Genomic DNA, 11,476 nt, shown 5'->3' on the forward strand with positions numbered 1-11,476 from the left:
GCACACATCACCCAGCTCGCCGCTATCTGTCACTCCAGCTCTAGCAGGTCCAACGCTTTCTTCTGTACTCCTCAGGTATCCAGTGCATGTGACTTTGACACAAGTAATTTAAAAAGCCAGGCGTGGTGGTGCACGCCTTTAACCCCAGCAAGGGGAAGGCAGAAGCAGGCAGATTTCTCAGATCTGGGTTGGCCAGCCAGGGTTACACAGAGAGACAAACAAGCACTGACTGCTCTTCCAGAGGTCCTGAGTTCAATTCCAGGCAACCATCTATGATCACAACCATCTATAATCAGATCTAGTGCCCTCTTCTGGCCTGCAGGCAGAAAACTGTATAGTGTATATATAATAAATAAATAAATATTTTTAAAAACCCCATAAAACTTTTCAGTGGTTTTCTGTGCTAGGCAAATACTACTTCTGAGCCCTACTCCCCTCCCTACCTTCTACCCCTAGAGTCTCTGGCTTCTCTGCAGCCTCCCAAAGCAGCATCTTCTCTCAGCACTCAGGGCCTCTTACTTCCCTGAGGGCCATCCTTGACCCCCGTCATCTCCAAAGTTTCCTTTGTTGCCTAGTTACAATTCTAGCACTCTGGTTCTGGGCCCTGCCAGGGTTCTGGTTCCGGAATGTTCTCTCCAGGTGCCTTGGGCCTAGCTCCTACCTAGCCACAAGGCAGCACTGAAGACATGGGTAAGACCATTCCCTCGTACCTGGAGCAACTGGACCTCCGCAAAGGCTTCATAGGCCTGGCTACAGGTGCCGGGGCCATATACCTGCTGTACAAGGCCATCAGAGCTGGCTTAAAGTGTCAGTCACCGCTCTGTTCCGACTCACCTATCTGCATTGCCCGTGAGTGTCCAATCCCTGGGGAGAGGGCTTTGCCCCAGGAGGTACCTGCTTCTAAGGCTTCCCCTTCCTTCTTTCTCTTCTCCAGTCTGCCTCAGTTTCCCTCCCCCTTCCCAGCACTAGCAAGGCACGGCTGTAGAAGCTAGTTTGGGAGTCTCTGGGTAGCAGCTCTCTGTGGAGCCAGTCTCCAGGAACTGTCCACCCTGCTCCCTCTCTCTCTGGTCTATGTATTGGAAACTGAAGTCAAAAACTTGGTCAGGAACTGGAGACACTGAGGGAAAGAAAAGTTGAGAGACCTTTTTGCCCTGAGTTTCCAACTAGGTCATGGGGTACTTTAAATGTTTATCTTATGTATTTGGGGGTCTTGCCTACCTACGAGTACTGACGTAACGGACAATTGTGAGCCACCAGGCGGTTGCTGGGATTTGAACTCAGGACCTCTGAGAGAGCAGCCAGTGTCCTTAACCACTGACCCATCTCTCTAGTCCCCCTAGGGTACTTTTGTGGCATCAGGAAAAGGGTCACTAAGTTGAGACACGTTGGTTGCCAACTGCCAAGAGTATCCCGATGAGAACAGAACCCTACCAGGAAAGTTGTAACTGTGAAAAGACAAAGGAGCGACCGACACGCAGACAGCACAATAGTAGACATGGTTCTTGGTGTGGTGCACACTTGGTAGGGTAGTCCGGGAAACGCTCCACTCAGCAGACCAAAAGTTTCCATTTTAGGAAAAGCCTTAGACCTCAGCTTCCCTCCTTACCCCGTTTTCCCACTTCCCAGCCCCTTGCGTTCCTCAATGAGTCCGTATCCCTAACTGTGGACTGGGGTGTTGTTTAGGCCTGGCCATAGAGAGAGAGCGCCACGGGCGGGACTCGGGTGAGATTCGAAGACTTCTCCACTCTCTAGAGTGCAAACACGATGCATATACCAAAAGCATGGTCCTTCATAGCATCACCCGCTGCGTGTACTTGCTGGAAGCTGAGGTGGGCTGGGCTGGGCTGGGCTGGGCTGGGCTGGGCTGGGCTGGGCTGGGCTGGGCTGGGCTGGGCTGGGCTGGGCTGGGCTGGGCTGGGCTGGGCTGGGCTGGGCTGGGCTGGGCTGGGCTGGGCTGGGCTGGACGGGCATGGCCGCGCCCCTCCCTGTCAGTCTGGTTCCTGGCTTAGAGTTCACCCCTAACCCCACGACTGCCTAGACAGCATCCTCAAACCTGTCCCTCTGCTTGACGGTAGCATCAAAGGAAAGATGACCTCAGAGACTCAGGGGACAGCGGGGGCCCAGGACACCCGCCTCTCCTGTCTCTCCCACCTCTCTTCACACACTCTAGGCCTCTGCTTGTACATTGGATGACATCAATTTGATCGCTGAAATGCTGGATGACAAGGACAACAGTGTCAAAATCCAAGCTCTGAACGCACTTAAGGCTTTCTCTGGCATCAGGAAATTCAGACTCGTCATTCAGGCAAGATGGGCAGCGTGTTCCCCAGAGTCTGGGTCCTTTAATTTGATGATAGCCAGGAAGTTTGAATCCGAGTTTGTAACCTGGAAATGAGTGGGGGAGACAGTGGTCAGCTTCGTCCCACGCCACTCTAGTCTCCACAAGAGCCTGATGAGCCTGGACTCTCTAAGGGCAGATTCTTAGACACCAGCACATAACCAGGCTGGTTGTGAAACTGGGGTTACCACATTTTTCCTGCTTTGTGTGTGTGTGTGTGTGTGTGTGTGTGTGTGTGTGTGTGTGTGGCCCTGGCTGTCCCACTGTCCTTAAATTCAGAGTTCTGCCTGCCTCTTCCTCTCCCCCCCCCCCCCTGGAGCTAGGGACCGAACCCAGGGCCTTGCGCTTCCTAGGCAAGCGCTCTACCACTGAGCTAAATCCCCAACCCCTGCCTCTTCCTCTTGAGTTGTGGAATCGAAGGTGTGCGCCACCACCGCCTGGCTTTATACATATATATTCTATATGTGTGAAGTGGAAAGGAAAAACAATTCTAACGAAACCCAGGGGCAAGCTGGTTCAGTGGGCATTCGCTTCTAAGCCTGACAACCTGACTTCAATTTCCAGGGCCCCACATGGTGGAAGGAGAGAACCAGCTCCCACAAGTTCTCCTCTGACACCCCCTACACACACCCGCCATGAGCACATGCATGCAGCACCTTCTCCCATACGGCAGGGAAAAAAATATCCTTCCCTAAATGTGGCCAGCCCCGAACAGCATGGTCATAAGGTCCCCTCCTCGATCAGGTCCTCCCCTCCAGAAGGGTTACGACCTCACGTTCGATGCTGTAAATGCAGACACCCGTGCATTTGCGCATTTCGTACAGCAAGGTAGACAGGTGTGTGAAGTACGGTTTGCTGTGTTTGACCTGCGCGCTCTGGGATATTGTGTCTCAGTTGCTTCAGGGACGACACCTGCCAGCTTAGGGGAGGAAAGCTACACTCTGGTTTGAAACCATACATCTGTGGTCTGTGTTCTTCTGGGTTTTGCCTTTACAAAAGGCTGAGTCTATCCTTACCTGGCTGTCTTGTTTCCTCCTCCTGATACCGTGGTCCGTTTTGTGACTACCTCAGTGTTCGTCCACTGTGGAATATTTACATCTTCCCTGGTTTCTTGCTCTCCACACGCAAGGAGCACAGGGCATGCAACCTCCTTGCAGTCCCGGGAGCGTCCCTGGAGACATTTGAATATTTCACATTTTAACATTTCCCTCCCGGTTAGTTTTAATCATCAACCTGACAGGACCTCAACTGAAGGGTTCCCTCTACCAGAATGTCCAGAATGTCCTGTCTGGTGATTGGTGTGGGGGCTCAGCCCACTGTGGGCGACACCATCCCTAGATGGGCACCTGGGCTGTATAAGAAATTCGACTGGACGGGAACCAGTGAGCGAACCAGAAAGCAGCATCTCCACGGTTCTTTAAAAAAAAAAAAAAAAAAAAAAGCAAACCTTTATTTTATGTGGATGAATATTTTGCCTGGTTGATTGATGGAAACCAGAAGAGGGGCCAGATCCTGGAACTGGTGTTCGGGGTGGTTCTAAGCCACCATGTGGTAGCTAGGAGTCCTTTGCAAGAACAGTGCTATTAAAAGCTGAGCCATTTCTCCAGCCCCTCCTGGAGATTTAAGACAGACCCATTCCTCTCCAACATTTTCAGTCATGGTGTTAATCTCACACACACACACACACACACACACACACACACACACACACACACACACTGCAAACTAGGATTGTTTCTTTTTTTTTTTTTTTTTTTTTTTTTTTTTTTTTTTTTTTTTGGTTCTTTTTTTCGGAGCTGGGGACCGAACCCAGGGCCTTGCGCTTCCTAGGTAAGCACTCTAACCACTGAGCTAAATCCCCAGCCCCACTAGGATTGTTTCTTACACGCAAAACAAATTGTCTGAATCAAAAGTTTGGGCTGGAGGTTTTGTGTATCTTTGGAATCTTAGCATTCAGGAGACTGAGGTTAGAGGATCGCGAGTTTGAGGCTAGCCTGGGGCTCTAGAGTGACACTTGGTGGCTCCCTCTGCTTCTCCCCTTAGCCCTCTCTGGTGCCCGAAAACTCTGAGCCTCCCAGGTCCCCTGCTTTTATGAGAGACCCTAGGTCGCCACCCTGCCAGGGATGGATGCCAGCCTGTAGCTCTGTATTGGGAGGGCTTAGCTCCTTCTATTTAGAAAGTACAAGCTGAACTAGCCTGGACCCTGCAGCTGCAGGGGGAGGGGGGCTGAAGGATGCAGTAGGGTGGGGGCAGGGGGTTGGGGAAGTGGGGGGGACGAGGGGGGGACTTCCTCTGCTTCCTCATGGCCAGCTACTACTAGACATACCACCTAGGCCTTCAAGAGGGCTTCTACCTATCTGCCCTTCTTTCCCAATCGGATCTCCTTCTACATTTGAGCATGAAGTTTGCTTTGGCCATGGGCCATGCCTCTTTGTCTAACCCCAACCATTTAAAAGGAAGCTCCAGGGGCTCGGGCGCTCTCTCTCTCTCTCTCTCTCTCTCTCTCTCTCTCTCTCTCTCTCTCCCTGTTCTTATACATACTCCTCCTCCTGCCCTGCCCCAGACTCTCACCTACTCACCTACCCTCAACTCTCAGGGGTGGGCGGGGCGGGGCAGGAAAGGCTTGCTCTCACAGGTGGGGGAGGGGGGCAGCTCACCACTGTAAGACCAACTTGGACTTGTTTGGTGCCCCTTCTCTGTCCAGTATCTTAACCCTCAAAACTCAAGATCCCTTTCCTCACTGGTCTGTCGGGCCCTGGCTTTCGGGCACTGAGGTAGTGGTGAAGAGAGAAGGATGCCCGTCTTTGTGGGCTTTATATCCTAACAGTGCGGGGGGGGGGGTGACACATGAGGCAGAGGCACAGTGTGTTACATGCGATTGCAGTGGTTTGTGGAGGGCACCAGGCTAGGCGTGGTGGCTCACTCCTTTAGCCTCCTCAGCAGGGAGACAAAGGCAGGGGGATCTCTGTGGGTTGAGTCCAGCCTGGTCTACATAGAAAGTTCCAGGACAGCTAGGGCTATGTAGTGAGGCTCTGTTGAGAGAGAGACAGAGACAGAGAGAGACAGACAGACACACAAAGAGACAGTGAGAGACAAACAGAAATAGATACACAGATACACAGACAGAGACAGAGACGGAGACAGACAGACACAGACAGACACACAAAGAGCAGAGAGACAAACAGAAACGAAAATACAGAGAGAGACAGAGTGACAGAGACACACAGAGACAGACATTCAGACAGACAGTCAGACACCCAGAGACAGAGACACAGAGAGAGACAGAGACAGACAATCAGACACCCAGAGACAGAGACACAGAGAGAGACAGAAACAGACACAGACACACAGAGATACTCAGAGACAGAGAGCAGGCAGACAGACATACAGACACAAAGCTAAAGACAGAGAGGAGGGGCATGAGGAAGTTCCCGCTCTTCATGAGGTTTACAGTTATGAAGGAAGGGATCTTCCATTACCTCCATGGTGAATTGACACCAAACACTTGCTTTTTAAAAGAACTAGGAGTTGGGGATGTGGTGCCGAGGTGAGGTCTGCCTAGTCTGCGTGAAGCCTGGCTCCACGCCAATCACTGAATAAGCTAGGTGCGGCCGGGTGGCACATGCCTGTGAGCCTAGCACTCAGGGGGTAGAGGCAAGAAGGAGGGGTGGAGAGGTTAAAGGTCAGCCTCAGCTATAATAGCAAACTGAGACCAGCTTGGGCCGAATGAGACACCACCTAAAACACAAGCAAAAGGCCAAACAACCACAACAGACCACATGTCTAATAAGGGGCTTCAAGATTCTACACAGAGGGGGCTGGGGATTTAGCTCAGTGGTAGAGCGCTTACCTAGGAAGCGCAAGGCCCTGGGTTCGGTCCCCAGCTCCGAAAAAAAGAACCAAAAAAAAAAAAAGATTCTACACAGAGGCCTAGTGAGGGAGCTCCTGGGGGCTATCTGCTGCTAACAGCCAGGACGGTGAGTTCCCACAGGTTGTCCTCTGACCTCCATTTAAATTCTCCCCATCCCACTGTGTACAACATGCTAACGCGCGCGCGCGCACACACACACACACACACACACACACACACACACACACACACGTAATCATAAGATTACCAAATTGAAATTAAAATAAAAGAGTATGGGCTGGAGAGATGGCTCAGCAGTTAAGAGGACTGACTGCTCTTCCAGAGGTCCTGAGTTCAATTCCCAGCAACCACATGGTGGCTCACAACCATCTATAGTCAGGTCTGGTGCCCTCTTCTGGCCTGCAGGTGCATACACGCAGGCAGAAAACTGTATGATGTATACATAATAAATAAATAAATGTTTTTTAAAAAAAGATAAAAGAGTACATAAGAAAATAAAAACTGGGGTTGGGGATTTAGCTCAGTGGTAGAGCGCTTGCCTAGCAAGCACAAGGCCCTGGGTTCGGTCTCCAGCTCTGAAAAAAAGAAAAGGAAAAAAAAAAAAGAAAATAAAAATTAGTTGACAAGGGCCAGAGAGTTGGCTCAGCGGTTAGAGCACTGGCTGCTCTTCCAGAGGTCTGAGTTCGATACCCAGCAGCCACATGGCGGCTCACAACCATCTGTAACTCTAGCCCCATGGGCTCCGATGCCTTCTTCTACTGTACCTACATGAAGACAAATCAACCATATCCATGAATGCACAAATCTTAGAGAATTAGTCCAGAACACCGAAGGCTACAAAGACGTAACAAAACTAGGTTCCTTCCACACTGCTGGTGAGGATACAAAATGGAAGCCATTCTGGAAATTAGCTTAATAGTTTCTTAAAACATTATGGCCTGGCAGTGGTGACACATGTCCTTAATCCCAGCACTCAGGAGGCAGAGGCAGGCACATCTCTATGAGTTGGAGGCCATCGTGGTCTATGGAGCAAGTTCTAGGACAGCCAAGGCTATATAGAAAAACCCTGTCTCAAAATAGACAAAACAAACATTAAATAGATATTTATTGACTGGTAGTTGCACTATTCCCAGAGGAATATAAACTTATAGCTGCCTAGAAATTGTGCACAATTACTCATAGCAGCCTCATTTCAAATCAGCTCAGAGTAAAAGCTACTGAAAGTCTTTCAGTTAGGTGGGTGGTTAAACTGTGGTATATCCATTCAAAGGAATACTACGCAGCAACCAAGAAGAATGACAAGTCGATACATAGGACTTGGACAGATCTCAGGCATTACATTGGACAAGGAGTAGCCAACGTCAATAGGCCACATGAAGTTTAATCTCATTTATATGACATTCTCAAAAGACTGTCCAGTTGGAAAACAGGTCAGCATTGGGGAATAGGCAGGTGAGTGATGACTGTGAGGGGTCCCATGAGAGAGACCCCTGGGACAGTTTTGATGTGATGAAGTAACGTTGGAGGCAGTGGTCATTACAAAGATCTGTAATAAGATGATGCAGACCCGGCACTCACACTGCCAACGCCATCTCTAATTGTGGTATTGAACTGTGATTGGGTGAGAGGTATACAGGAAAGAGCAAGGGGATTCTTTTGCAGCTTCCTTTGAATTTATAATTATACAAATAAAACATCAATAATTTATTTAACATTCTAAACTTTATTATAAAAATGTTGCAAATACGCATGATACTTTTCTTTGTTGTTTTTTTTTTGTTTGGTTTTAGTGGTTTTTTGTTTTGTTTTGTTTTGTTTTGTTTTTTTGAGACAGGGTTTCTCTATTTAGCCCTAGCTGTCCTAGAACTAGCTCTGTAGACCAGGCTAGCCTCAAACTCAGAGATTCTCCTGTATCTGACTCCAGAGTGCTGGAATTAAAGGCATGAGCCACCATACCCAGCTATTTTTCTCTATTATTTCTTTTTGTAAAAAATTTATTTTTGTTAATTTTTTAATATTTTTAATTTTTAATTTTTATTTATTTTAATTTTTTAAATTTATTTTTTATTTTATTTTTAGAATTTTTTATTTTATATTTTTTATTTTTAAATTTTTAAAAATTATTTATTTATTACATATAAGTACACTGTAGCTGCCTTCAGACACACCAGAAGAGGGCATCAGCTCATATTACAGATGGTTGTGAGCCACCATGTGGTTGCTGGGAATTGAACTCAGGACCTCTGGAAGAGCCGCCAGTGCTCTTAACCACTGAGACATCTCTCCAGCCCCTTATTTTTAAATTTTTTTAATGTTTCAATTTACTTTTATTATTAGTTTATAATTATTTAAAAATAAAAGATATGGTGCTGGAGAGATGGCTCAGTGGTTAAGAACAATAGCAGCTCTTCCAGGGGGCTCAGGTTAAGCAATCTTGTAGGAATTAGGGAAGTGACCTGTGACTGAAGGGAAAGAGTTCTCAGCAGAGGGAACAACCCATGGGAGCCGCCTTAGGCAGGTGAGCCCTGAACCACCAAAGCAGAAGCCAGGACGTGAGGGTTGAGGGTCAGGACAGGAGCAGAGGGAATGAGGACTTGGGCAGCAGCTGAAGGGGAGGAGAGGGATTGGCACCTCCAAGGCTTCGGGTGTTCTGAAGGAAGATGCAGGGGGCAGGATGGAGGCTACTGATGCAGAACTCCAACAGGGGAGGGTTGGAAGAGGAGGGTAGGAGTGGGGATGGGTAAAAATCAGTTAGGTTTTGTGCAGACAGTTTCTGTAGAATTACAGATGCTAAATGTTTTTAATTGGCTGTGTATACATATGGGTGGGTGCATGCACCCATTTAACGGGCGTTCCCATGGCATGGAGCAGTCCTGAAGGTCAGAGGTCAACCTGCAGAGGTCGGTTTTCTCCTTCTACCTTCTGGGCCTTGGGGGTCAAATTCCGAAGCTTCTTGTCACCTTGATTGTGTGCCAACTCACCAACCCTTTTACCAGATGTTTAAAAATCATTGTGTGTGTGTGTGTGTGTGTGTGTGTGTGTGTGTGTGTGTGTGTTTGTGCCCGCGCATGCTCGCGGACTTGCCCCACAGTGCACTATGGAGATCAGAAGACAACTCTGTGGAATTGGTTCTCTTCCCCACCACCTTTACCTGCGTTCCAGGGCTCTAACTCCGGTGGGTCAGTAAGCTTGTGCCACAAGCACTTTGCCTACTGAACCATCTCATTAACCCCCTTTTTGGTGGTTTTGAGGATAAAACGCAACAAGATTTTCTGAGGGATGGGAGAGAGAGATAGAGAAAAGGAGAGAGAGGCAAGCAGAGACAGACGGACGGACGGTCGGACGGACGGAGGATTAGAGAATACTTCAGCTTGGGGCTTGGAGGGATTGCGGCACCAATGGCCAGGATCAAGGAAGCAAGCTTGGATAGGAAGGTGGGATTAGCAGATGAACTGGATGACCTTATGGAGGGGATAAATCAGAGAAAAGGAGGCTGGGCAGAAGGTTTAGGGAGACAGAGATAGCCCAGAAAGGGGAACAAAAACATCTATGAGGTGGGAGTGGCTAGCCGAGGCATGAGGGTGGGTAGCTAATCAATGCCTTGGCATTTCCAGTTCCAAGTAGGAAGGATTATTTCCTGGGTGCTGGGCGGGGTCAGTGAAGGGCGACACGGAGCCTAGTGTGTCAGGGAGGTCACCATATGAGAGCAGACCCATTTCTCCACCCCAGGAACATTGCATCAAGGTGCTGGAACTGATTTCCACCATCTGGGACATGGAGCTGCACGTGTCTGGCCTCCGACTGCTCAACAGCCTCCCGCTACCTGACTACGTTCACCCACAGCTGCGGCGGGTGATGCCTGCCCTGATGGAGATCATACAGTCAGACTGTGTTCTGGCACAGGTGCCCGCCCTGCAGGACCGCGGCTCCGCCCCCAGCTAGGTCCCACCCTAGCTAGGCTCCGCCCCCACCCTACCCCCAATCCTGGAGCTGCAGGTAGAGGGAAGAGCTGAGGTTCAAGCCACCCCTGCTGAGGCCCAGACCCACCCGCCCTCTCCTGCTGTTCCTTATTCAGGTCCAAGCTGTCCGCCTCCTGAGTTACCTGTCACAGAAGAACGACCTCCTCTATGACATTCTCAACTGTCAGGTGAGGAAAGGTAGACGGGGACTGGTGGCGTGCTGAGGCAGGGGTCGAGTTTTGGAGATCATTTTCTTAATGTGCACGGGTTGTCTGTGTGGCGCCTGTGAGTGCAGGGCCTGTGGAGGCCAGCAGAGGGCGTCAGATCCTCCCAGAACTGGAGCTGCAGAGGCGTTGCGAGCCACCACGTGGGTGCTGCAAAAGCAGTCAGAGCTTGTCACCCCGCCCCATCCCCAAACCCCAGCCCTCATCTCTCCGGCTTCACACACTGTCTTAAAATTAATCTCAGGAACTCAACTCGCGTTCTCTGACCGTGATCCAATTTCTCTGGCAAACGCGGCTCCGTGAGAGAGCAGAGACCGTGGGAAGCCAAAGCTGAGAATTTGAGAAGGGGCAGGAGCTCAGCGGGTCTCTCCCATTCCCCACTATAGGTGCGTCCCAACTTCCTGTGCCTCCTCCAGTGTTCGCAGCCGGGCAGTCTGCTATTCGAGGTGCTGGTGTTTGCCGAGCGCTTGAGTGAGGGTCGGAACGCCAACCACTACCGAGCGGTAAAATGGCATTACAACGAGCAGTCCCTTCACGAAGCCCTCTTTGGGGATGAGTCCAGACTGGCAGACCGACTGCTTTCCCTGGTCATCCACCCTGAGGAGGAAGTTCAGATCCAGGCCTGCAAAGTCATAGTGAGCTTGCAGTGTCCTCAGGACCTGGGATGCCGACCCTCTGTCTGCCGACCCAGCCATTCCTACTTTAAAAACGGAGAGTAACATTAAGGAGATCCAATAAACGCGTACGGGAGGGAAGCTCGAGGCTTCTGGAAGCACGCGTCTGTCCGTTGCCTCCCAGGGCCTGGGTGGAGGCTGGCCTCCGCCTAGGCTGTGGCCCAGCACCCCAAACACAGTCCACTTTCTGTGTTTGGGAGACTGACCCGCCCTTCTTTGCTGCTCTTCAAATCTGTTTCCATTTGTTCTTTGAGGTGTGTGTGGGCACATGGGCACGTCTGTGTGTGTGTGCACGCGCGCGTGCCCTAGTGTGTGGAGGCCCCCTAGCTCGACGACAGGATCGACTTCCTCGACTTTATTCACTGAGGTGGGGTGTCTCGGTCAAACCTATGGTTAGACTCGCCAGCCAG

The 11,476-nt window shown here is 50.1% G+C and overlaps 1 protein-coding gene across 1 annotated transcript; it reads left to right on the plus strand.

Moving 5' to 3' along the window:
- Positions 1-679: 679 nt before the first annotated feature.
- Armc12 (armadillo repeat containing 12) lies at positions 680-11,297 on the plus strand. Its single transcript, NM_001113777.1, has 6 exons — positions 680-849; positions 1,684-1,829; positions 2,171-2,305; positions 9,939-10,112; positions 10,285-10,356; positions 10,779-11,297. Exons 1-6 carry the CDS (start codon positions 687-689, stop codon positions 11,109-11,111), a joined length of 1,023 nt encoding a protein of 340 aa, NP_001107249.1. The 5' UTR covers positions 680-686; the 3' UTR covers positions 11,112-11,297.
- Positions 11,298-11,476: the final 179 nt, after the last annotated feature.

The sequence above is a fragment of the Rattus norvegicus genome, chromosome 20 (genome assembly GCF_021556685.1).
Source record: "Rattus norvegicus strain SHRSP/BbbUtx chromosome 20, alternate assembly SHRSP_T2T, whole genome shotgun sequence".
NCBI lineage: Eukaryota > Metazoa > Chordata > Mammalia > Rodentia > Muridae > Rattus > Rattus norvegicus.